This window comes from Barbatula barbatula (assembly GCF_947034865.1).
Source record: "Barbatula barbatula genome assembly, chromosome: 24".
Taxonomy (NCBI): domain Eukaryota; kingdom Metazoa; phylum Chordata; class Actinopteri; order Cypriniformes; family Nemacheilidae; genus Barbatula; species Barbatula barbatula.
Window position 1 is genome coordinate 14,358,610 of NC_136787.1, and position 16,070 is coordinate 14,374,679.

General features: G+C 40.2%; 3 protein-coding genes across 4 annotated transcripts; 2 read left to right on the top strand and 1 right to left on the bottom strand.

Annotated features, from left to right (window-relative positions):
* Positions 1 to 2,452: 2,452 nt before the first annotated feature.
* On the top strand, positions 2,453 to 8,650 carry zbtb21 (zinc finger and BTB domain containing 21). Its single transcript, XM_079449118.1, has 2 exons — positions 2,453 to 2,559; positions 3,494 to 8,650. Exon 2 carries the CDS (start codon positions 3,499 to 3,501, stop codon positions 6,538 to 6,540), a length of 3,042 nt encoding a protein of 1,013 aa, XP_079305244.1. The 5' UTR covers positions 2,453 to 2,559; positions 3,494 to 3,498; the 3' UTR covers positions 6,541 to 8,650.
* Positions 8,448 to 10,300, bottom strand: atg101 (autophagy related 101). Its single transcript, XM_079449121.1, has 3 exons — positions 10,224 to 10,300; positions 9,711 to 9,968; positions 8,448 to 9,545 (listed from the first exon to the last, which is right to left on the bottom strand). The coding sequence occupies exons 2-3, from the start codon at positions 9,960 to 9,962 to the stop codon at positions 9,141 to 9,143; spliced, it is 657 nt and encodes a 218-aa protein (XP_079305247.1). The 5' UTR covers positions 9,963 to 9,968; positions 10,224 to 10,300; the 3' UTR covers positions 8,448 to 9,140.
* Positions 10,098 to 14,013, top strand: rad51c (RAD51 paralog C). Of its 2 annotated transcripts, none has more exons than XM_079449120.1 (9): positions 10,098 to 10,870; positions 11,001 to 11,244; positions 11,429 to 11,586; positions 11,695 to 11,828; positions 11,908 to 12,039; positions 12,133 to 12,199; positions 12,291 to 12,351; positions 12,963 to 13,023; positions 13,725 to 14,013. In XM_079449120.1, the coding sequence occupies exons 1-9, from the start codon at positions 10,753 to 10,755 to the stop codon at positions 13,836 to 13,838; spliced, it is 1,089 nt and encodes a 362-aa protein (XP_079305246.1). In that variant the 5' UTR covers positions 10,098 to 10,752; the 3' UTR covers positions 13,839 to 14,013. The 2 variants fall into 2 exon arrangements, with proteins under 2 accessions (XP_079305246.1, XP_079305245.1); XM_079449119.1 differs by having other exon boundaries at positions 10,564 to 10,870; positions 10,968 to 11,244.
* The last annotated feature ends 2,057 nt before the right edge of the window (positions 14,014 to 16,070 follow it).

Consider the following 16,070-nt stretch of genomic DNA (forward strand, 5'->3'; position numbering starts at 1 on the left):
TTATAATGAGTGGAATCTTCCATCTGTGACAAACCTTATTAATCATGACACTTTAATTATGTCAATGGGGAAATAATCGAAATCTTCAAGAATTACATGTAATTATTATTAGTTATTTGGTCTTGATGAGGGTGCAGTCATCACTTGCAGAATGTTCTAGTACAGGAACAACAACACACGCTGAAGAATGCCATTATGCAATAATTTTAACTATTTTTGTCTATTTTACAACAAGGCTTAACAGTTGGATCCAGTCAATTGTCTGTAGACAAGCATGTGTTTATTATGTTCATAATTTGTTGACCATATGTCATGATTCTGCTGCATCATGTCATGTTTCTCTAAGTATAGTGGCAGGATCATGACAGAACCTCATGTTTAATGTGGAGAGAGGCAATTATTGTTGTAATTGCCTTCCATACGCTCTCTCCAGGTCTCGTCTCTGTTCCCATCCTCTCGTTCTTGATTAATGCCCTACACCTGTTTCCCTCTTGATTTGCTCCCTTACTTAATGCCCTTGTGTCTTCTGTCTTGTGCTGGTTCATTGTGGTTTGTGTGGTGAGTTCCTGTGTTGTGTTAGTTTAGTTATTTGTAGTTTTTGTCAAGAGTTTATTCAAGTCTTGTTTATGTATAGTTAGTTTTAGTCCTGTTCTGTCTTGTCATAATATTACCATGTTTTGTTATGTTACCCCCACGTGGGTCTTTGTTTTATTATTTATTAAATATATGTTAACCCCTTACCCGCTGTCTGCACCTGGGTCCTCTCTCTGTGTCTCACCACTCGAGAATCATGACAGAATGAACCAGCCATAATCGGACCCAGCAGACAGAGGGATAGTTGTGGCAGCAGTAGAGGCTGCCGGGTTCCCCGCCAGGGTTAGAGGCCGACGGACTCCCTTCCAGGGCCAAGAACGCCGGACTCCCTTCCTGAGTCAGGGCCGCCGGACATCCTTCCAGGGTTGAGACTGATGGATTCCTGCTCAGGGCCGAGGCTGTCGGATTGCCTTCCAGGGTTGAGACTGCCGGTCTTCCCTCCAGGGTTGAAGCTGCCGGAATCCTGTTGCCCGCAACCGATCCCCAGCCAGGCATTCCAGGTCGGTGCAGCTGGGCATTCCAGGTCGGTGCAGCTGGGCATTCCAGGTCGGTGCAGCTGGGCTTTCCAGGTCGGTGCAGCCGGGCATTTCCGCCTGGTGGAGCTGGGCATTCCTGCCCGGCGGAGCCAGGCATTTCCGCCCGGTGCATGCGGCCATTCCAGCCCAGTGTATGCGGCCATTCCAGCCCAGCGCATCATGTCTGTGTCTGCCGGCTATCCAGTGTATGTCTGCCGGCACTATCCAGTTTGTGTCTGCCGGAGCTACCCAGTCCGTGTCTGCCCATGTTTGGACTTCCCTTTGGACTCTTGTGTGCCCCTTACCTTGGACTCTTGTGCTTGCTTGTTTTGATTTGTTTTATCATGTTGATTTGGTTTTGTCATTGTCTGTCTTGTTTGTGCCTTGAGGAGCATCAGGCTGCTGCTCCTTAAGGAGAGGCTTCTGTCATGATTCTGCTGCATCATGTCATGTTTCTCTAAGTATAGTGGCAGGATCATGACAGAACCTCATGTTTAATGTGGAGAGAGGCAATTATTGTTGTAATTGCCTTCCATACGCTCTCTCCAGGTCTCGTCTCTGTTCCCATCCTCTCGTTCTTGATTAATGCCCTACACCTGTTTCCCTCTTGATTTGCTCCCTTACTTAATGCCCTTGTGTCTTCTGTCTTGTGCTGGTTCATTGTGGTTTGTGTGGTGAGTTCCTGTGTTGTGTTAGTTTAGTTATTTGTAGTTTTTGTCAAGAGTTTATTCAAGTCTTGTTTATGTATAGTTAGTTTTAGTCCTGTTCTGTCTTGTCATAATATTACCATGTTTTGTTATGTTACCCCCACGTGGGTCTTTGTTTTATTATTTATTAAATATATGTTAACCCCTTACCCGCTGTCTGCACCTGGGTCCTCTCTCTGTGTCTCACCACTCGAGAATCATGACACCATAACCGTATTTGTTGATCATATATTGGCCAATATATATATATATATATATATATATATATACATATGTACGTGAACCTATAGATTTAGTTTACTGTGATGCATTTAACATAGTTGTTACAAAGCTTCAGTTGTAATGTGTTAAAAAACTGTTGTCAAATAGCTGTCATTGATTTACACTAGGCCTATCAGTACAATTTCCAGATATTATTGCATATAAAAAATTGAAATATATATGTTTTTTTTAAAGAACTCTCCTGTCTCTTTAAAAAAGTCCGTGTGTACGTGCCAACTCGTTTCAACCGTTTAAACCAGTTCGTCATCCTCCCCTCATTTCCTCCGTTAACGCCCACAGCACACAGAGCAGCCAATCGGAGCGCGGCACACGTGACGAGCGCTCCTAGCGATGACCTCATCCCTGGAGTGGGATGACGTCAAATACAAGATGGATGGAATCACGACTGCCCTACGCTCAACGCAACTCTGAAACAAAGTCCCGTGTCGGAGCTTCGCGGCGTCCAAAGCCAACAAACTAGGGTGAGTTAAAATCCCGAACAACTTTATTTCGACGTCTAATTGAAATAGTCGAGTGTTGTTTCGGTTAAATCCGTCTTTCCTGACGTAACGCTGAGAAGGATTTTCTCCCTCTCGCACCTGACATAAGCAGCCTGTCGTGCAGAATGCGGCGTCTGCGCAGATGGTGACGGCGGAGGGTGTGCGCGCGCAGACGCGTGTTCGTTTCCTATGTTAAAACTGTTGAGCAAAATAAACGCAACCAGTTGCCTTTGTCATGTGTTTAGTGGTGTGGTCAGAGCTTGGCAACGGTAGATCATCAAATGTTTTTTTTTCATCTGAAACTGAGTTTGAGGATAGAAGGAATGTGTTAGTTAGCGAAGTACCTAATCCTTTGAACATAAACATACTTGTAGCTTTTATTATTCATGAGCGAACCGTCTTTCTAGTCATCTTCAACAACCGTAACAAGCGTTAGACATGATGTCATCAGCGGTCGTTTTGCGCATGTGCAGACACTGGAAACTGGCCTGTATGTTTTAATAACTTTTATATGTGTATAATATATAAACAGTCAATACTTGGTTACGATGGATATACATGTTGCTAATATTTTAGATATTATATAGTCTGTATTATATTTTAGTCTGTATATTTCTGTTGGCTAATGTGGTGACTTTGATGTGACTTTTTAGTGTTAATATGCTGATGGTGTGACGTAACATATCTTTTTTATAATATGAATATTCATAATTTAAAATAGCATAAAATAGATTGATCTTTTTAGTTTTGTCTGTTTTTCAAAACTTTAACTGTCACACACCATTGGGCACATTTACGGTATATTAGTCAACTACCCACATATGACATATTTTGTCAAATGTATTTGCACAATGTATCTTATAATAATATCTGAATTTGCCATATCACTTACAACCTTTTTTACTCTCCTTCACAGCCAAAATGGAGAGCCTGGTGCACTACTGTAACCCTGCCCATGGTATTTCCCTGCTGAGTGCACTCAACGAGCAGAGGTTAAAGGGCCAGCTCTGCGATGTTGTCTTGTTAGTGGGTGATCAACAGTACCAGGCCCATAAAAGCGTCCTTGCATCCTGCAGTGAGTATTTCCAGTCTGTGTTCTCCAGAAGGGACTCAGAGAACCAATCCATCATTCAACTTGACTTCTGTGAGTCTGATGCCTTTGAGATTGTGCTAAACTACATATACTCATCATCTCTGTTTGTGGAAAAATGCACCCTAGCCGCCATACAAGAGCTGGGGTATAGTCTTGGCATTCCCTTTCTAACCAACATCATGTCTGAGAGACCTCAGGCATCATACTGCGTGTCAAGAAAACGGATGTCGCTCTCAGAGGAGGAGGATAGCGCTTATCAAAAGAGAAGTGTTATCGTGCATAAAGGTCAGAGTGATCACCCTGCAATAGATGTTGTTCCAAGGAGAAGTTTGAGTGTTCAGGAAAAACCATGTAAGCGGACCTCATCCATCTCCGAGCAGCTCTCCCTAGCACGTGAATTCAGTGATCAGAGCCACTCTTCAGGACACGCAAGATCAAATGAAAAAGAAAACAGCACCTCCGTTACCAAAACATCTAAAGCATCTACTGGTGATTGCAGGTCTATCATCTCCTCCCCGACATCCATACTGAGGCGTCGAAAAGAATATCGTCCACCATCAAAAAGGCCACAGTTAACATCCTCTGTATCATTCAGCGAGTCGGTGCAACATACAAGCCTACTGTCAGACCAAACTGAAGACTCCGCAGAAGAAAGAACGGAGACATCGTGTGATTCCAGACCAGCAGGAGAGCATCCACGCAACCAAACCATAGACCGAAGTGGACCGCTCATTAAAAGTCTGCTACGCAGATCATTGTCAATGGATAGTCCCGTTCCAGTTTTCTCTCCTGCCCTGGAGCTGAAAGACTCTCAAAGCCGAGAACAATCTGTTGTAAAGTTAATTTCTCCAACAGGTAGGTCAGCATCGCCTGAAAATGAAGACCGGGTGTTTAAAGATATGTCTCTTATTCTCAGGTCAGGAGAACGAAGTATGTATGAGACTGAGGGAACTCAGACACCTCAATTCAGAATTAAAGCAGAACCCAGAAGTCCCCTCGCAGATTCTTCTGAAATCGTTCGCATTACCGTTGGAGATAATCTGCCGGTCAATTTGAAAGACTTTCCCGCCAACTACGATGAAGGCCCCAGAGGATATTTTACCACCTCGATGAAGAGGAAGAATAAGCTGGATGGGAGTTATTTGCCCTTCAAGAGAACCAGACCTGTCAGCGAACATCACCTCTCACATCAGGACAGTACTTTCAGTGAGGTGTCTTACAATTCTAACGTTGATAATAATAATGAGGAACCCGGTGAGCTTAGGCCCAACAAAATGTTTAAATGCTGGAACTGCCTGAAGGTATTCAGGTCAAACGCAGGTCTGTATCGTCACGTGAACATGTATCACAACCCGGAGAAGCCATATGCTTGTGACATCTGCCACAAACGCTTCCACACCAACTTCAAAGTCTGGACCCACTGCCAAACTCAGCATGGCGTGGTGCAGAATCCCGCACCCTCCTCCAGTTCCTATTCGGTCCTCGATGAGAAATTTCAGAGGAAGCTTATCGACATCGTGAGAGAACGAGAGATTAAAAAGGCTCTGATTATGAAGCTCAGGAGATCCAAGCAAGGCCTGCAGTCACAAACCTTCGGCAGAAAAAGCAGAAGATCGAGGTCGTACGGATGCCCCTTCTGTGGCAAAATGTTCTATTTCCAGTCACATCTAAAACTGCACATGAAGGGTCACGCTGCTGAGCCCGGTGACCTCGACAATGATCCTGACAGAGACCTTCAGTACAAACAGCAGCACCTAACACATATCAAAGAGAACCAAGAGCGAGACATCTTTTGCTGCCGGCTTTGCAATGAGAAACTGCCCTCTCTGTCCGAACTAGAAGACCATGAGAGAGCCTGCCGATATGCTACCGTATGCCCGTACTGCGGTCTTCGATTCTCCAACACAGCTGTCAAGAAAGACCACGAAGCTCACTGCAAGTACAAAAAGCTCACTTGCCTTGAATGCATGCGCACATTTAAGTCCTCTTTTAGTATATGGCGCCATCAGGTGGAGGTTCACAACCACAATATGATGACTGTCAAAGAACAGCTGACCCTCGGTCTCCAGGAGAGCAATCACAGCGAGGAATCGGACGCTCTCGGAATTCCACCTTCTCAGGAGTCGATGCACGAAAACAGAGAGGATGCCGGATACAGCGACTCATCGGTTCCACCCATGTTTGATTCTGAAGATTCATCATCTTACGTCCCAGAGGATCTAAGCTCCGGTCACGGGGAGCTGAGGGTAAAAGAGGAACCTCAGGAGGAACCAGTTTCAGCCAAGGACAATGCGAGCGCAAGCTCAATTGGATCTGAGGAGCCTGGCGTGTGGCCTTGCGAAAAGTGTGGAAAGCTCTTCAGTGCCCACAAAGACCTGGAGCGACATCAGGAACTTTTGTGTCACATCAAACCTTTCATCTGTCACATATGTCACAAAGCTTTCAGGACCAACTTCCGTCTCTGGAGTCACTATCAGTCTCACATGTCCACATCGGATGGAATGGGAGAGATCGACAGGGTTCAATCGTCTCCGTCCCCTTCTCCGCCTCTCACGATTGCTTTACCTGATCCTCCGAGTTCTCAAGAACCTCCGCTCAGTGTGAGACAGTCAGAAGCAGATGTTCCATCAGCCAAACTCAAGAGGCCAGAGCAGGACGACAAGACCGTTGAGGATGAACTTGGAGAATATTCGCACGCCAAGCCAAGCAACACAGACAAAGCTATAACCCCTCAGGAATCCGACACGCTATTTTATCACGCCCCAACTCTCTCAGCACTTACCTTTAAAAGGCAGTACATGTGTAAATTCTGTCACAGGACATTCAAGACCGCATTTAGTTTGTGGAGTCATGAACAGAGCCATACGTAAGTGCGCTGATCGCACAGTTGCACCTGGTGTCCCAGTTGTAGCCCTAACCATTGGAGAAACTTTGTTCTCTCTAAATTGATCTCATGATTCACATTGGGACGGATGCAGCCTTATCGCTCAAAAGTGATTTTAAGGTTGGTCAAACCCAGGGATTTATGAATAACATTTAATCATATTCCATATTTCAGTATTAAGACTGTCAGAGTTGCTTAAATTTTTTTTTTTGTTTTCTAAAGCATTTACCATTGTTTATTTATTCTTAATGCGAATTATGTTTGCTCTGGCTACAACGATCAAGAAAGACTGCTAAGTGAAACTGTCACCTTAAGAATTCTTCAATTCGATTTTTCTTTCAAATTATTGCAAACACAAAGCGACATGTATGATTACTCTTTGAAGAAGACGTACCAGTCTTAAACTCGTTTTAGTGGCCTTTTTGCTGTTATTTAGCACTTTCAAGCAAATCCAAATAATAATTTATCTCTATTGAAAGCACATGGTGCTGCGGACAGAAATGTTTTTAATCAACTCCTAATACTTTTTGCACCGCAGCTTGACCAATCATCTCTTAGCCATGGTCGTAGCTTAACCAGTCACGGCCTATTGATTATTGAAACGTCTCACAAAAAGATGTAATTTTGTTTCTTACTAAAAATTGGGTTTTTTATTCCCCTTTCGGGCAGAAGACGGGATTTTTAAATTTGTTCAGCCTTATTTAAGTTAAATTAAATGAGCAGGTATTTGAGAATAAAACTATACTTACCTATTTTGAAACTTGATCATTGGTGAGAATAAATAATAAAATGACTGCACAGAAAGTTTTAATATGAAAGTGAAACCTTGAGGTAAATTTGTGTTTGAATCGTATTAAAGGTTAACGTAAAAGCAGACAAATATGCCAGACATCAAATAAATATACGAGAAACTTTGAACACAGGTGTATAAACATGTTTATTTAATTTCAGCATTGCTAAAGTTGTATTTTTATTTTAAAAGTATTCTGTTAATGTGTTTTGACAGTTAAGTAAACTCTCATGGTATTATCGTTTAGAGAATGTGCATACTATTCTGTGATTGTATTGAAGAAATAGAAGGCTTTATATGTAAAAATAGCAGGTTTGGGTCGATGTTCTATAAGCTGTAAGTGTGTGCCTGCAACGTGGATCTTCTAATATTTTTGTTGTACAGGTATGCAGTAAATGTGGGAATTCATTCTCATAAATGTGTATAAGAGATAAGTAGAAATAGATTTGTATGAGCCTTAGCTTTTTCACACTGTATCGGTACTGTATCAGTACATTGTGAGCTCTACCTTGGTATGAGCACAACTTACCAGAACTCAGTACTCAGTGATTATTGAAGTCTTGATGCAATGATGTTGAGTGGTTGGACATTCCCTGTTCAGTGACCTTTTAGTGTGACAGTATCGCTCAGAAAAGACCTTTGTTCGAAGTTGATAAAGCACAAAGCCGTAGTCTTATTTCTCAATATTTTCTTATATTTAGCAAGTTTTAAAAATGCTAAGAAATCAGAAAGTCTGCCTCTCTTATGTTAGGGGATGTTTGGTTTAGCAAGCTTGTGGCCTTTGTTAAGCACAAAAAAACTGAATATATTGCTTTTTTCTTTGCATTTTCTATGAGCTACTATATTGTAATCTATATTTTGATTGATACAAATATAATACATTCCTTCGGTCCCCCATTTCCCCTAGGCATCAACCAGTTTATTAGTTTTCAGATTAGAAATGCCTGATTCAGTTTGCATTTACATTTCAACCCAGTATTACATGAAACCCAAGGTCAACTCTTCGTTAATTATTTGATGTAAATCATATTTATCAGATTAATATGGTTCTTTGAAAGTGTATGACACTGAATGAACAGTAATAAAAACACATTTTGCTCTTTAAAACTCTTTTGTATTTTATTTTGTAAAATGTTTTATGAAAATGACATTCTTTTGGTATTCATGTGGTATCACTGCAATAACAAATATTTGTAAGCACTTGAATTGTTCTAATGTGGCTTTAAAAACTGTATCAGTTTTTGTGTTAAAGCATTTTTCTACTGTTTTCTGTGCTTGCTTTCTAAAATAAATATCAATGCTGTGCTGTTTGTGTTTATTCTGCTTGTTTGGAAACGTTGTAGTGTGGCTGACTTTTGTTTATTTTGATTGTAATGTTTTGTATTTTCCTAAAACTGCTACCATACGTAAATGTAAGCTTTTGTAATTTAATTTATTGTATGCATTTACCACTAAGTAAGTCATTTGAACAAATTAAAAAGGACAGCCATGTCTTATGTTTTAGTGTACATAATTAGAATTTATTTAAAAAAAAGAAAACAAGATGCACGAGATTATTTAACAGAATAATATACTCGCTTAAATTACTGGACAAGATACTGGACACCATTATTATACAAGGGACGTGTTGGAACAATTAAATCCTAACATGAACTAGGCAATAACTTAGCCAGAAGTAATAGAAGCAAAATGTGTATTCTGAATGATTTGCTGTGGTCAGCAATGGTCATAAGACTGTGGTGCACGTTCTTTTTACAAGATCACAGCGTTCCGAAAAGCATCATGCTGCAGAAGCTTTATAAAGCCAGAGTGTCTTTGATAAGTCTTCTCATGGTTGTACTGACTGACGTGCCCATAGAGTCAGTGATCTGGTAGGTGATCTTGTACAGATAGGGCTGGACGTCTTTCAAACTCGTGTCAAAGACGTTGTCGACCTCTGACTGCGTGGGCATCTTGGGAAGATACTCATGGCGGTTAATCACCTCCACGATGTTAATGACTTTCTCGCCGAGCTTCTCTCCAACTTTCTCCCTGCATATCTGGCGTTCCTGTTCGTTGGCCAGGTTCACAACGTTGACCTTGACGCTCCAGACCTCCCAGGGAATGCATTCGTCTGAAAATGGCCAGCGTGACTTCTTTTTCTGATAGAATTCCAGAGAGATCTGACCCATCCCATCATTTCCAGAATTGCCAAGGGCATCCTGGAGAACACAAGTTAGAATAGTTTTACTATAATCATTACATCCATCACAATTTCTGTGGTGGTATCTATTATTCTACAAATATTAGTTTTTCTTCAAATATAATAATACTATCATGGTATATGATATTGACATGTTTAACCTTCTTGTCTTGTCAGTCTTTACCTTAAACTCTGCGACGGCTTTCCTTATGACCCTGTCGAGCTCATCTGAAGACACTCGCACGAATGTGAAGTCAATAAAGTCGCAATCCACGTCGTGGGTTCCCACCGTGCCGATGGAGTATGTGCCTTCTTTCTTATAGTGAAATTTTCCCGTGCTGCGATGTAGAAGAATGGTGTGGAGTAGAGCCAGCATAGCCTCGTCCACCTGCCTGCCCTCCACCGACACCTCCAAGACCTCTGATCGACAGTTCATTCTGATCTATACGATTAAAAAACAAAGAGCAATTGAAATGATCCTGTAAGGTTAAACAACTACGAAGTCCTGAATATTATCCTCTGATCTGTAACGTTAGCCGAATGTGACCGAGACAGCAGCTTCACACCCTCAGCAGAGCGTCGTGTTGTCACTTTAGACGGGATTATTCGTATTAACGGTCAATCTTTAAATTCAGTACATACTAAACAAGCATATATAATGTCACTTACGTCTGTAAACGGAGTTTATGAAACAAACCTGAGGTATGAAATGTCAATGCGCATAGTTTTTTTCGTGTGACGTGAGCTCTTGTTTTGTAAACACACGCCAAATATGTACAGGACGCGAAAAGGGACAATTTTGTTTCAGCATTTTTAATGTAATAATCACCGTCTATAATATTCGCGTATTTATCACGTAGACTCGGCCATGTTATGTTTGACAAATCTAATGTTAAAGTATCGACTTATTAACACTATAATTGTATGTTTAATTTAAAATGCGTAGTAATTGTGTTGGTACATCTAAGCGAAGCTGAATGATGGCGTGTCTTTTATGTTGAAAATATTTTTCGATACGGCGTCCACGGCAAAACGTCATATCCGTAGATTTTGTCTTTAGAGAGAGGTAAAACACGAAGAAACAAACGCACCGGGTTGTCTTCGCTTAATAATGGACGATATTTCATTCTAAACTGGAATAGTAACGTTAGTCAAGTACTAATTTAAAACATAACTTCGTCCTATATTTTGTCATTTTTAAAGACATAAACCTTTATAAATGAATAATGCAAAGGACTGTGCCAAGTCTTCCCCTGGCACCGTCGGTGAAGGTAAAGCTACTCAAGGCAGGTTTCCAGCTGGCTACAGACTTTACTGACATGAGTCCTCTTCAGCTGTGTAAAGGTAAAAATACTACTCTACACTTTCATTTTTGAGTTAGAAACTGCACAAAGTGGCTATACGTGTTAAAAATAAAACGACACATTGATTGAATAGAAAGGTGGGCTTTTGCTATTTTCTCATTTTTCAACAGCTGCAGGTATATCACATGAGGATGCTGTGGAGGTTTTGCAGATGTTGCGTTGTGATACTCAGTCTCACCAGGAGAGGACAGCAATAGAAAGTATAACAGCCCTGGATCTTTTGCACAAGGAGCAGGCTCAGGGCAGCATTGTTACATTCTCCTCAAGGCTGGACGATGTGCTCGGAGGGGGTGTGCCTGTGGGAAAGACCACCGAAATCTGTGGAGCCCCTGGCATTGGAAAGACCCAACTTTGGTATAAGAAATTAATTTGAAGAAGGCCAGTTTAAGTGAGGGCTTTGCTTATCCAGCCACATTCAGAATATTCTATTTGACAGAAATTCACTATTTGACCTTATGATTTTGATATAATTTTTGCATTGTTGGTTTCAAAAGTGTGCCATAGTTGCCATACTTTAAAAAAAATACTTCTTTTTAAGCATGCAGTTAGCTGTGGACGTACAGATCCCAGCTTGTTTTGGAGGTCTGGGTGGGAAGGCATTGTACATAGACACAGAGGGCAGTTTTGTGGTTCAACGTGTAGCTGATATGGCAGAGGCCGCCGTAAAGCACTGCACCCTGTTAGCGGAGGACACAGGTACAATTAAAATATTTAGTGTTTCACCTATCACCTTTATTATAACTTTCCTGTAAGTTCACTAGTGTATTATTGACTGTTTGTTTTTGTCTTTGCTTCTCCTCTTAGTACAGAAACACGCTTTGGAGGATCTTACAGTAGAGAAAGTCCTTTCTAGTTTCTTTCTGGTCCGTTGCCATGACTATGTGGAACTATTAGCTGAGGTTTACCTCCTACCTGACTTCCTGGCTGAGCATCCTGAGGTAAACAGATTTCTGAGACAGTATCTTGACACAGTTATATATATTATAAGTTATATGCAATTATATCATCCAATCGTAGGTACGGTTAGTAATAATTGACAGCATTGCCTTCCCATTCCGCCATGACTTTGAGGATCTTTCTCAGAGAACCCGCCTCCTTAATGGCCTTGCCCAACAGCTCATCCAAATAGCGACAGAACACAGTGTGGCGGTAGAGTAGAGTATGATTCAACCTATTTTATCATTTACCATTTGACAAATTCATATAGAAAGAATACACCTTTTTTTCTTTCTGTGTCCCTAGGTTGTTTTGTCCAATCACATGACCACGAGAATTTTAAATGGCCAATCCAAGCTTGTTCCTTCATTAGGTAAGGCATGAGATACGTCATTTTTTGGGGTTGTTATGGCGCTCTCAAAATACAGATTTTTCAAAATGTATAACACTTCATCACTTAACAGGTGAGAGCTGGGGCCATACCGCCACTCAGAGACTCATTCTGCACTGGGAGGGATCTAAAAGGTAAACCGATATAACCAGATCATGACATGTCGATTTTTATATTACGACATGCGATTAATTTGGCATACAACCACAAAAAACACATTACGAGCAGGTTTTTCTTCGGATCTGTCTTCAGTCCACCCAAGCTGACAGAGCAAAATGTTGCTTTATAAAATAGCAGCCGTCATCTGCGGTGTCCTCAGCCAAATGTGTCTTCTGGAGAGAGATTGAGAGTGTGTTGCATAAACACCCACGGAGGTGAAGGTACCCTTCACCTCCGTGGGTGATTGAATGAATCACTTTAATCAAGTAGCTTGCTATGCATTTTGTAGCAAGACCCTCATAATGCACCCTGCATACTTGCCAGTCTATTGCTCTTTAGCAGCGGGCAGTATGGAAGCACAGAGGGTTTTCATCATGCTCCGTCCACTTCCTCTCTCTTGCCATAAAATTGAAGGTCCTCCCACTGGTTTTAACAGTTCAGCTTCGCTGCGTGCGAATTGCCACAGCTCTTCTTGCTTTTTATAACAGGCAAGGTCATAGAAAGAGAGAATGTGAATGTGTATTGTTGATTGAAACATAATTTATTTTATGTTTTTGTCGTTCTCACATGTCCAATCTGTGCTCAGGCTAGCCTCCCTGTACAAGTCCCCAAGTCAAATGGAAGCAACAATTCAATATCAGATTACGGTGAGTTTAAAGGTCCAGTGTGTAACTTTTTTGGAGGATATATTGACAAAAATGCAAGATAATATACATTACTTTGTGTTCAGAGGTGTATAAAGATCTTAAATAATGAAGAGTAATGTATTTATTACCTTAGAATGAGCTATTTCTATCTACATCCTTACATGGAATTCACCATGTTGTTTCTACAGTAGCCCTAAACTGACAAACTGCACGCATTTTGTAAATACGTTATATCCATTGGCACAGAAGCGAAAACGTGACAACATCTTAGTTCTAAGACAGCCACCATAGAGCTTCGAAATGCAGGGGTAGAGTAAGCCGTTGGTCGCAATTCGCAACCACATCACAAGATGGTGTTAAATTTTATACACTAGACATTTAAGACGACTGTGCTTCCTAAGGATAGCTGCATTATAGTTGGTAGTTGTGATGACTTGATATATTTTAATAAAGCTACTTTTAACATTTTTGTCATTCCTATATGTTTTTATGCTATTTTTTTAGCTCATTGTCTGAGAAACTACATTTGTTTATTTACCACATTTCATATCTGTTTACATGAACCTGATTTTTATCATGATTTTTCAACTAGCCAAATACAAAGTAATAGTTATGAATTAAAGATAAAAATATGATGCACTGAGCTTCTTGTTGCTCATCCTCGCATCCCTCTCGCTTTCTGTTTGTGACATCACACACAGGTCCAGGGTTTTAGGGATGCCCCAGACGAACCCAGACCCACTGTTGAATCGTGTGCTGTCTCATCTCCGTCTGGAAACCACAGTAAACGCCCTCGAATGGAAGATCAGTCTTGAGGGAGTTTTGCTGAGCATTTCATTTTCATAATACACAGGAAACCACTTCCATCTTCATAACTATAAATTCAGCAAAAATGTACATATGTTTTTTTAGACAAATGAAAAGCTTTTTATAATTCATTGTCTAATTTATTAGTAGAATAAAATTATGTGTAATAAATGTTGACTCTTAGTTAATTATGCAGCATTCAGTTATTGTTTTATACTGTTATCCATTAAATACCCCATAAAAGTGCCCGTTTACCGGAACAAATTCGGTTTAACTTGACAGTGGCAGTGTTTACTGAAAGCTCTTTGCCATTGCAAATACTACACTGCTGATTATAAGTAAACTTCCCACAAGATCAGACAGTTAAGTGAATTAAATAAAAGATGCAAACCCGTTCCAAAGTGGCCAAAGCTTTCCATCATGACGTAAATTACATGTATTTCTCAAATTATCTGTAACAATTCCTGATTTGTCTGTATAACTTCACCTAACTTATCTACAGTGCTGTATGTAATAAATGAAAATAGGTGTTGATGATTAGTCACACTAATTGACAGTCCTCAGTCGTTTATCACGTCACTTAAATTGCACGGGCAAAACGTCACGCCATCATTTCTAATGAACAAAATTTGTAACGTTGAATTGAATAATTTGGCATTATGTGTACTGCATAGTGTAGATCGAATCCGAATGACTTTTCTACCCGACTTGTTCCATGAGTGATGGTATGAAGATGAAGAGTTTACTGCTCGCCTTCACCTCTAAGTAACATTAATAATTTAGCTGGGGATTGTGCCTGTGCAATCTCAATATATCATTGCGGTTTCGCATCACTCGCAGTGTGTGTGTGTAAAAGAGAGACGGGTTCATCTCTTTAATTGAATTATACACTAGAAAGCCAGCATTACATCACATTGATCAAATATGAGCACTTCGTCCTATTTCTTTGGATGACAAGAGTTTAGACAACTGGCAGAACAATTGATTGACTTGCCTATGTCTAGTCAGAAGGGGACACTGTGTTCTTGATGGTTTTAACCCCCATGTTAGACACTTTATAGATCAAGAAAGATTTTGTAATAATATGATCATTTATATAATTTGTCAGAGCTGGTATAGTGTGTCCTTCATAACATTTACATTTAGTCATTTACCAGACGCTTTTATCCAAAGCGACTTACAAAGTGTTCATGGAGCAATAAACGATATGTCATAATAGAGCAATAGTACAATAGGGGTTAATACAAAGTTACTAGTTTCTTCAACAGGGAGACCAATAGCTGTTGAGAGAAGAGAGAGGGTTAGTGTACTTTATTTGTTTTTCTTCATTTGTCTGTCAAGTATAACATGAACTTGATTCCACAGTTAATTAGAGCACCTTGGATTTTACCACACATCTTAACCCCTTGGCAGGACTTGATGTTTATAATTGTCAATGCATCAGACATCTTAACTATTTGACACATTTTGAAGAAGAATAAGACAGGTTGGTTGTAATACGTGAAAACCTAATTCTGAAAAGGTTACACACTGAATTGTATTAGGTGCCATTTCAAGAGTGAGTTATTAAGACATATTCAAGTCATATTTTGTAGTTTCTAACAAAATATTTACTACATTTGTTTACATGTTGTTTCATTTTGTAAATCATAAAAAACAGGCACACTATATTTCTACATATTTATAATTTTTATTTATTTTGTGGTGGCTAATACAAAACAGTATTTTGCCAAAAAATAAGGTTACTAGTTCAAGTTAAAGATATTGTCATATGTACTAGATACAATGAAATTCTTACTCTGTAAGACTGTAAGTGCTTACTCCTTACAAGAAAAACAGGGTAGGATGGGAACAAACATCAATACAAAAAAATTAAATACATAACCGTAGAAGCAAAAATGTCTGTGTATAATAAATATAAAGAGTACCTGTACACTATGAAACAATTGACAATAAATATACAATGCAACGAACATGACAGTTAAAGTGTCAAGTGGAAATAAATTGTCTGTGTAAAGTGAAGTGTGGAATTGTCCATGAATGTCGATGTACGAGGTGTGTGTGTGTATATAAACGTCCCTCAGATAAAGTTCAGAGTGCCATTGTACAGGCGCATCTATCCTGCGGGTTCAGGCGATACTATTGTACACTATGGTCAATTTGTAGCCTATAATTGTAAAACAGGTGCTACCTGGGAGCGGAAGAGTTAAATCCCAGCTATGAGGTGAAATCTACAACAG

Bases quoted from the DNA above. Each gene is read 5' to 3' on its own strand.
- zbtb21 (XM_079449118.1), top strand. From the start codon at position 3,499: ATGGAGAGCCTGGTGCACTACTGTAACCCTGCCCATGGTATTTCCCTG.
- rad51c (XM_079449119.1), top strand. From the start codon at position 10,753: ATGCAAAGGACTGTGCCAAGTCTTCCCCTGGCACCGTCGGTGAAGGTA. The intron at 11,587-11,694 runs GTACAATTAAAA...TTCTCCTCTTAG, and splicing joins CCTGTTAGCGGAGGACACAG to TACAGAAACACGCTTTGGAG. The intron at 13,024-13,724 runs GTGAGTTTAAAG...CATCACACACAG, and splicing joins CAATTCAATATCAGATTACG to GTCCAGGGTTTTAGGGATGC.
- atg101 (XM_079449121.1), bottom strand. From the start codon at position 9,962: ATGAACTGTCGATCAGAGGTCTTGGAGGTGTCGGTGGAGGGCAGGCAG. The intron at 9,546-9,710 runs GTAAAGACTGAC...TGTGTTCTCCAG, and splicing joins AAGCCGTCGCAGAGTTTAAG to GATGCCCTTGGCAATTCTGG.